The sequence below is a fragment of the Haplochromis burtoni genome, unplaced genomic scaffold (genome assembly GCF_018398535.1).
Source record: "Haplochromis burtoni strain Fernald_Lab_line unplaced genomic scaffold, NCSU_Asbu1 Contig_252, whole genome shotgun sequence".
Classification (NCBI taxonomy): Eukaryota; Metazoa; Chordata; class Actinopteri; order Cichliformes; family Cichlidae; genus Haplochromis; species Haplochromis burtoni.
The window spans coordinates 297,954-308,221 of NW_024582613.1; the positions used below are offsets into that span (position 1 = coordinate 297,954).

Genomic DNA, 10,268 nt, shown 5'->3' on the forward strand with positions numbered 1-10,268 from the left:
AAAAAAAAAAAAAAAATAAAAAAAAAATGTTGACAAGACAGAAGCACAATTTAACTGTCACAGCAGCCTTGACATCCTAAAGTACTGCTGCTATGTAATATTTTGCTATTTTTAGATGTCTTCGTCTCCAAACTAAGTTATTACTCAAAATGGGCCAAATTTTACCAGAACCCGGACTTCTTTTTACCGTCCAATAATAAATACATAAATAAATAAACAAACAATATCATTATAACAATAAAAGGGAAATATTTCTACTCTCTACTGGTGACAACAGCAAATAAAATGTCCTTTGCACCATCTTACCTTATAAAGAGGTTCTTGTATTTTTGCCTTCAACTTTGCATGTCCTGTTTTCAGGCCTGATACTAAAATAATATCACCCTGTTTCCCAACACGTTCCATTTCAGATATGTATCCAGGAGGGGTGTATGTGGACTCTGAGAATTTAAGTACCCTTGAACACAGAAAAGATATCAGAAATACATTACTCAAGTCAGTGTAGTTACATTTTTGGCGCAGCGCAGAATGGACCACCAACACCAAATCAAGAGATTAATACCATTAGAAGTGTTTAATCTTTACTATCAAACAACTATTAAACAGCAGAACATACATACTTCTTCAATACCCCTCTATCCATAGCTGCTATAGTTTACATATGAGGCTACACAGTAAGCTGCGATCCTTCTGTATTATATTTAACCTCGAGATAAATGGGTTTTTACGGGACGTAAAAATATAAAATTAAAATACCGCACAGGGAAATCCAACAGGATTGTTCAATAAGCTGTTTATGATTACACTAGCAGTCAGTTTGCTAGATAACTTTGTTTTATTTTTAGTTTACCATCAGAGTTTAAATAAATCATGTAGTTCAAGACAGCCTTAAAGTAATAACACACGCAAACCTACCGTAATGAATTGTAAGAGTCAGAGAATCCATTCACATCTTTCACTAAGGTCCAGTCAAACACTAGACCTGCAAGGGTGCTGAAGGTGTTTCCTGAAATAAAGCAAAATATTTATTTAAGTCACCAAATAAAACATGGCTGTGTGAGACTTGGTGAGAATTATCTGCAATGAAATTCTAACTTGTGGTTTAAGGCCAAAGTCATTAGTGGCTGTATCTAATTTTTTTCCTTCTTCTTTTAGCTGTTGCCTTTAGGGGTTGCCACAGTTGATCATCTGCCTACATCTCACCCTGTCCCTAGCACCCTCTCCTTTGACACCAACCCTCTGCATTCCCTCCTCCTCTGCATCCATGAATCTTCTTTGTGGTCCATGTCTTTTCCTTTTGCCTGGCATCGCCATGTATAACATCCTTTTTTCAATATATCCTCTATCTATTTAAATAAAACTTAAAACTGATCCCTCCCTTGAACACGGTCCAAGCCGTCTTAGCCTTAGCCTCGCTATCATTGTCTCCAAACTACTACTAATCAATTGTCTGTCTTTAATAAGCAGGTGAAATAGGTGAAAGAAAACCAAAAATTAACCTCATTACAAGCTGCATACAGACCCTTTAGATTCCTTAGATGGTGTATACTTCAAAAATAAATAAATGTAAAAAACAAAAACAAAAATTGCATAACACCCATAACACTAGACCCTCGAGCCACCATCAGAAAGAATCAGGCTGTAGCTACAGCTCATTAAACTAAGTGTGCCAGGCCTAAATGGAACCAGTCGAACAGAACAAAAAGCCACCTCACAGCAGCAGCCTGAGGGGGAAAGAAAACACTACCTTGAGCCAGCTCACTCATTACTCTGAACACTCAGAGCACAACATAAACACTGTGGACTCCTTACAGCTTAAGAACTGAGTGATAACACAATATGAGGAACTATTTACCTTACCAATAACACCAATAGGCTAAAATTAGAATAGCACTCTCCAATAAGAAGCCATTTTAATGTCACCTTCAGAGTCCAGTGCATGAATCCTGAGTGCCAGTGGTGAATCCTCAAGATGTAGTTCTCTGGTGGTGGACACTATCTGGATTTCACTGATGATGTCGACAATAGCATCACAACGCAGCACCTGTCCTGTAACTGCAAACAGAAGGCAAGACTATTAAGTACGTAGGGATGTTTTCTCCAAATTGAATCAAATGCATTTCAAGATTTGATTTGACATGCAAAGCTTGAAATCTACTTCCTCACTAAAACATTTTATCGCGACTGTATGGAAATGAGAGTGGAGAACAGCAGCTCTAAAGCTTCCTTTATTCCTTGTAGTATGCAGAGTTATCAGTCAAGTCAAAAGTTGTGGCTTTTTTGGTTAGTGGGCATGAAAGAGTGAGCGAAAAGGCTATATTAAATTAGGTTTTTGGAAACCTAAAACTGCTCAGTTATTGTGAAAAAATAGATTTATTTATTTTGTTTGAAACATTTCAGATGTATGTGGCAGGGTAACCATGTCACAGCAATGACACAGGGTCTCAGGCAACAGATGACAGCTTATTTCACAACTGCAAAGAAGGAAGGATGGAGAAAATGTGTTGTGCAACAATGATTTGTATGAAGCTAACCATTAGATATTATTTGGATAGATTATAAAGTAATGATCTAACCCTAAAGAGACAATAAGAGATCCAGGGGGGGCATTGATAAGAATGAAGTTGTAAAAATTAAACCGCAAAAATGTGCGGTTGTAAGCCCATAAAAAGTGAGATAAAGAACCCTCTGTCAATACAAAAAAACCTAGACAACAAGCCACCACATTGTAAATATCAAGAATTTCTAGGCTGTTTGAGTTCTGTTATCTAATTTGAATTAAACTACGGGGAACTGTGAAGCCCATTTTTAAACATGGGGAAACATAACTTTGCAGTCATTACTCAGTCCTATTATTCTGACATAGCTGATTTCCCCAATCTCAGTTTGAAGTTCAAACAGAGCATCAGAATGAGGAAGAAAGGTGATTTAAGTGACTTTGAATGTGGCATGGTTGCTTTTGCCAGATGGACTTGTCTGAGTATTTCTGAAACTGCTGATCTACCAGGTCTGCAGAGTGCACAAATACTTCTTTGCAGACAGGCTTAGAAAGGAAATGTGTCTGCTTGGATCAGGAATAGAGTAAGAGAATCAGACGAACGTCTTCATCATACTGCAAATTAAAAACAGAGCCGCTGAGGTTAATTACGTTCCCATTTCTCTCACTTAGTTCTCCATTTTCCAAAACAGTCTTTTGAGACACATGCTTGTTCTTGCACTGGTCTAATAAAGTGACTACATACACCTCAGACTTCTGGTGTTTTCAAAAATATTTAAATATTACAAGCAAAATTGCAGCCATTGCACCTGTCATGACTATATCTCTTAAGCGTTGTACTTCATTTCCACCTTAAGCTGTCATTTCTACTTTATAGCATCTTTTTTAAGCTGGATTGCACAGTGTAATTATACAGAATACATTTTTTTCCCCTGATGGAAGCTGCATGATCATTAACATTTCTCTAAATCTTTATGCAACAGTGTGGAGAGTTATTAAACCATAACACAATATATTCTTTAATTTGACGGCCTGGTTGACAATCTGACTATCTGCATCAATTTCCAATGGCAGTTGATTTAAGGCTACTGCTGTTCTTACCAACATCTTCAGCTAGGATAATACTGGTCAGTCTGGACGGCTGTGTTGAAAGCGCCTGGAGAACAGCTTTCCGGGAGCAACCCCTGATGTGGTCCTCATCCACAGCCTGGATGCTTGCGACCTCTGGTCTGGTGGAGGACCTGAAGAACAAGGACAGCGATAAGTCGTATACACTCCCTGGTTATTTTATAAGGTACTGTTGTTATAAAATTCTGCTTTGCTCTACTGTAAATTATACTTTTACAAAGCTTTAACATTTTATTTATTTTTTTTGTTCATGTACTTGGGTAATATATCAGAAACAATTGCAATTGCAATGTAGCTTAGTAAACCACCAGGACCACCCACTATGAACTCCTTAGTCAACAACACTGTCACCTTCTGACATCAAGAGAAACTAAGATTATATATAGCAGTTAATTTATATTAGCTTTAATTTGGATTAAAAGATTAACTCAAAAACTAACAAATGACACCGGAAAGCCATGTTAAACCTAAAAAGTTTAGCCTCTTTGTGGTCCTCATTATGGCCTCAACTGTACACACAGTGCATACAGTACAGATTGCCATGTGGCCTCATATGGACCACACACCTCGACACCCCCTTCGGCTATGCGTTTCCAGTTTTTCTACTCACCATCTGTAGCAGCCTTCAGTTGTTTCCAGTGTGAAGTTAATTCTTGTACTTCTGGCAAGCGGAAGCAACACTTTGGGAATATTGAGCTTGGAGGAACACTTAACCTGATAAACGGTTAATAATAATAGCAACACCAACTGTAATAATGTCAGCGCTTTCATTTCCGATTCACAAGTGATTTACCAACGGTCGAATGAATGAACGCTAAGTTTCCGTCCTAGCTAAACTTCCTCCGTCTCATTAAGTTAGCTATTTCCGCAGTAGTTTTGGACTTATGGCTCTGAGACAGGCGGTTAGGTGAGCTAGCATTGCCAACACTGAAGCTATTTCTCAATCAAACACACGCTGCCTTCCTCACAGTTTCAGTATCAGTTGTTAACGGAGAGCTGCCGCATGACGATAAGAACTACTAAGTCCTCCTCGGTGCTCTATTCGACTCCTCAGCCTTGTTTATATTCCAAGGTTCTTCGAGACACAAAGCAACTATTTATATGAAATTTACTCTTTCACAGTCAGCAGACGATAGCTTAAAATACGCATGTTTCGTACAATACCCGCCATTAGCAATAATTGGACTTCCAGTGAGCATGCCGGGAGTGAGGAAACGTCATAACAAAGGAGGGAGGGGGAGAGTGGGTGAATTCGTTCTTAAAGGTATACTGTCAATTCAATATAATTCAAATGACAAGTTTAATATACTAGGATATATTGGGGACAGCTGTTCATCTACACGTTGATGCAAATATCTAATCAGCCAATCACATGGCAGCAGGTCGGTGAAGTTACACAACCTGATGAAGCATCAGGACAGGGAAGAAACGTTGTTTATGTGACTTTGAAAGTGGTTGTTGGTGCCAGATGGACTGGTCTAAGTATTTTCCCTCACAACCAATGTCTGAGGTTTACACAGAATAGTCAAAAAAAAATATAGAAAATATCTGGGGAGCATCAATGGCCAGACTGCTTCAAGCTGATAAGACGGCAACAGTAACTCAAATAATCACTTGGTTTGCAGAAGAACATCTCATTATACATTTACCTAACAAGTGAAAACTCCTGAGAGGAGATCCTGAAGGGGTTGGGGAAGGAGGAGAAAGGCATCCAGCATAAAAATCTGCCAAATCAAACATGGAGAGCTACTAACTGTGGTGACCCCTTGTAATTAAGGCAGCAGCCAAAAGTAGCTTTATGCATAGGGACATCTCATCCTTAAAGCAGGTGAGCTACAACAAAAGCCATACTGGTTCCATTCCTGTCAGCTATGATCAGAAAACCCGATGCTACAATTTGCACAGACTCACCGAAGCTGAACAACAGAGATTGTCTGGATGCTATGGTCAGCATTTGGCATATACAGCATAAAAGCATGGATTCATCCTGCTGTATATCAGCCAGAGTTATTTGTAATCTCTGGCTCTCTTCCACAGTTTGATTTTGACCCATCTCTCTGCCATTGAACCCAACTTGGTTGTAGCAGATGACTGCCCCTCCCTGAGCGGGATTTTTTCTGAGGTTTCTTCCTGTTAAATCAAATCTTGAACATAATAGTTTCTTGAGCATAGCAGTAACTTAACTGCACTACAAGGCCCTTCCCAGTCATTAACTAAAGTAAATAAACAGGAAATGTCTTTAGTTTTAGTCTTTCTAAATTTCGCCAAATTTAGCAATACGCCAAGCAAAAGGAGACAGTGATGCATAATCTTCAATGAGACTGGGATTGTCTATAACTCCGAAAAACCCTTGGAGTTTAAGAGAACTGTAATTGAAATGAACTGTTAATTTTTGTTAATTTTTGTAAAGTCTAGTTATTCAAATAACTATAAGTTACAAAAATAAATACACCAACCCAACTGTGATCCTGAAAAACATCCATCCAGCTGATAAATCAATAGATGGTTGGATTTCAGCTCTGTCAAAACATCTGACTGACTATAAATTGCATATGATTTAGAGGCTAGCTGCCATAAGTAACTGTTATAAAGAAAATTTGTACTTTATGACAGGTTTTTAAACCCATAGTCTATGATTCACACATCATGGCAGAAATCATTCACATCTGCTTATTACATTTATTTTATTGATGTATTTAAAGAAAATCTACCAATATTTGCTTGTTTGGGCCTCGAGTATTAATCATGAACATGCAATGCTCAACTTTTTACCCCTAGGTGTCACTGACAGCTACCTGTTTGTCATCAGGCATAGATAACAGTAACATAAAAAGTTCATTTTAAATTCCCTTGAAAGACTGCAGCATTTATCAAATGAACAATGATTTGAAGCCATATGAATAAAAATGAGCTGAATGGTGATGTGTTTGAAAGATTAATGCGTGAAAAAATCAAGGGCAATGCTCTAAATCTCAAATCTTATTTCCCCTTGTGTGTGAGATCATTTCTGGCATTAAAAATTGGTCCTGAGATAAAACATAAATTGTTAACAGACTGTTAATTATACACTGCGGATTCAACTGGCAGCAGCATTATTTCTGATCCGTCCTCCCGTCTCCTTTGAAGTTAATACAGCAATGCTCCTCCTGAATTGTTCATCTTCTAGACACATAGACACGATTTGATTAGCAGATGCACTGTGGTTTTGATATGTTTTACATAATGCTGCTTTGTGCCAAAGGTGACATATTGTTTTCGTCAGACAGCATTAACAAAAAAAGGTCCATCACTGTCTGGCGCTGTGTTACAGCAGATTTTAATATCACCAATGAAGTTGCATTCAAAATATATGATAGATGCAGCGTACGTTCACTCTATACAAGGAGCGTGAACTAAAGTGATGGCTGTTTCAACTCGTTTTGACTTTTTCAAGCTGTTTTGGGGTTGAAATAAAGTCACACATCTTTCTTTAGTGCAGTAATACCAGTTGAGAATGAAACCCGAGAAGAAAATAAAGCTTTCATTTACTTTGACAAGGCTGCACTGTGAAAGCTCCAGTACCACATTTAGTTTCATCTTTGTACCCTGTCCATGGGCAGCTCACATATAATTGATGTTAGGAGTGAATGATGTAATGTCTGTGAACATGGAAAACAATACCTGAATGTCACGCTCTGTGAGTGCAGGAGGAGGCTCAAGACTACAAAACACAAAGCGGAGGACTGAGCTCATTCCAAGGCAAATGTGTTTGTACTCAATATGAGTAGTTTCTTGGTAATAGATAGATTTTTATGTGATTTCTTCTCAAATAAATTCTCAAATAGATGGGAATATTTATGCAGAAGATTTAACTAACCATTATTTTTTAAGGGTTACCATTTCACTTTCCAATGTGTTGTAATGGGAAACCACTTAAAAATTAGGTAATGGTCATTCAAAGCTTTTCACCTACACTGTGAGTCCAAAATTATGTTGCAGCACTCATACGTTGTGCATTAAACATCTTCCTGCATCACAAATGCCTGCAGAACTTGGCAATCTTATGTATTGTCTCCTCATCTGGTATGCATCAGCAGTCACATCCTTCCTGGTTTTAAATCAGGAACCTTTCTTGGCCACCATGCTTGGCTTGGTCTAAACAAGTGGGTGCAGAAGGCCATAGCGATTACTTAAGCTCTTACTTATTGGCAATCTTCTCAAATGGTGGTTCTCCTTTCACCAGAAATGTAATAGGCTTTGGAGGGGTCACTTCTTCAAATAGCTTTGGAAGCGAAAACCTTAAAGGTCCCCTAGGTGTGAGGCGCAGTAAAAGCTGCTGTAGGTAGGCATAATAAAAGGTGTTACTATCCGGTGAAATAAGCCTTTGCCTCGGGGAACTTTCTTGGGTGTTCCAAGAAATGTAAAAAGGGACAGGGAGATGGGAGTGGTACAAATGATTACCATGGTACAACTCTGTGATAAGAGCATAGATGTCCACAGGGTTTGTTTTTTGGGTTTTTTTTTACTCTGTGCAACGCTACATTAGGTGATGTTTTTATGAATTATAACAGAAGAAAAAAATCTTTAAATATCGACATTTCCCTTGAGAAGTAAAACACCTTTTTACTTACAGATTAACATGGTCTACATAAAGTAAAACAGGCAGAACAGGGAGGGCTAAAGAGCTGTGCTGCAAGTATTAAATCCACTTACACAATCTACAGCATGCTTTAAATTCCCTTGCCATTTCCTTAGCATGGCCAGCAGTCTGAGCTCAGTGGGCTTGGGTTTGCAGCTCTGCACATTAATGATCGTGGGCATTGTAATTTTGCAGAAGTGATTCTATTTAAGTGACATTTAATATTTAATGACCCACTACAGACTGTTAGATATTTAATTAACAAACCAAGTAGAATCCAACATTTTGCTGTAGTTTAACTAAAGCCAGTTGCGCTATGGGGCTGCACCCTTTATCAGCAGACATGGCTCTTTACAGCAGCCTGGAAAGTCTTTAGCAGACACATGTGGGGAGCTACTTTCACCGCATTATACTTGGGTCCTAATTTCCAATGGTGTAGCCCCCTGCAGAGCTTTAGTGCCCTGTCGTTGCTGGTTACTTTAAAGACTTCCTCTCTTCACTTTATCCAGTGGACCTGCAGCAGAGCAATGACAAGAAACATATTGGAATGCACAAGAGGGACATTTTCATTAAGAGGTTTTACAACATTTACAGTTCATTAGCCAGATGTTAGGGTTTGTTTCTGGTGACCGGTATTGTTAGAAGATTTATCTGGAATATTCTGTTTGCATGTACTTATTGATAGGATTCGGGCTGACGAACTGTATTGCTCAGTGTTTTAATCACATTATGTGTTACGATGATTATAGAGACATTTTGTTTAATTACTATTAAAATATATGCAATCCATCAGCTGACACCATTTCATATTGCTTGTTACTTAGCAAGGGTCACAACAAATACTATCCAACACTCCTATTTAAACAAAAGCAGAAGACAATGTATCACCAAATGGAAAGATAACATTAACTCCAACTGCATTAATGCGTAGCACTGTCACCATCAAATGAACTGAGGATAGAAAGACGTCACTGCTCTCGATAAAAAAATAAATAAACACTTTGTATGAAACTTTAATTCAATATTTCTTGCATAATAAAGCAAAATTGTCCATTTGGTAGGATAATACAAAGCAGAGGTGCAGTTATTGGGCTTGGGCAATTATCAGTGGCCATAAGTCACCATTCAAACATGCATGAATAAGAAATTACAACAGTGTGGGGTGCAATTAGCTCTCCTAAATCAGTGCGTGTCAGATGACATTATCTCACCGGCTGAGAGCTATTACTGCACTGAGAGTTTCAAGACCCAGAAGAGTCAGTGGGGTCAACTACTGTGGGGGAAAAGATCGTTTGGTCCCTGCTTGTAACATGAAAACATCTCTGTGGAGTCTGAGATCCTCCAATGTTCTGAAATCTGCAAAGCCTGAGGCATTTAGGATTTCATTTCTGTTAAAACATTGTTAATTACAGGCCTCATTTTAATTGTATAGTATGTTGAATCTGGTACAATGTGTTGGTTTTAGTACAATTTAGAACTGAAACCAGCATATGTGGTTGTTGAAATTGTTGTGGTAATTACCAAAAGTGTAAGTAAAGTGCATTTTAACATGCATAATACTGCAGGTGCAAACAGGAAATCTGTTTTATATCAGCTTTGTCATTTGTCTGTGGAAGAAAGGCTCCTGCAAAACTTTAATACTTTTGATGGGAATTTTACTTGCCTGCCACTCAGTCTAAAGGTCAGGAGCTGATGGCCATTGTGTAGCTATGTTTTAACAGCTACACAATGGCAACACATAGCAGGGCAATGCTCTGCAAAGGCGTGACAACAGTCTCTCTGCAGAATAGCTCCCCAACCACTTAGCTCATTTGTTCTGATTTTTAATTATCTTATGTGTGGGTCAGTTCAAGGATGAACTTGAGTCCAGTGGACGTCATACATGTTTCTCCTGCTGGGGTATAACACAAGTTGCCTACCAGGCGTTCTGGATGAGATCATATCACTGACCCATGAAAAAAAAATTGTAGCTGACTCATGCACTAATCTAAGTTGTGCAACCACGTTTAAATGGGCTGTCAAGGA

General features: G+C 38.4%; 1 protein-coding gene across 4 annotated transcripts in view; it reads right to left on the minus strand.

Annotated features, from left to right (window-relative positions):
* nup210 (nucleoporin 210) overlaps nucleotides 1–4,860 on the minus strand; it is a 29,173-nt gene extending 24,313 nt beyond the window's left edge. For all 4 annotated transcript variants that reach the window (XM_005938975.3, XM_005938974.3, XM_005938976.3 and 1 more), the window contains exons 1-5: nucleotides 4,236–4,860; nucleotides 3,599–3,738; nucleotides 1,924–2,055; nucleotides 916–1,006; nucleotides 307–457 (exon numbers count right to left, since the gene is read on the minus strand). In XM_005938975.3, coding sequence (XP_005939037.1) covers nucleotides 307–457; nucleotides 916–1,006; nucleotides 1,924–2,055; nucleotides 3,599–3,738; nucleotides 4,236–4,396 — 675 coding nt within the window. In that variant the 5' untranslated portion in view covers nucleotides 4,397–4,860. The remainder of the gene's footprint in view (nucleotides 1–306; nucleotides 458–915; nucleotides 1,007–1,923; nucleotides 2,056–3,598; nucleotides 3,739–4,235) is intronic.
* Between the last annotated feature and the right edge of the window lie 5,408 nt (nucleotides 4,861–10,268).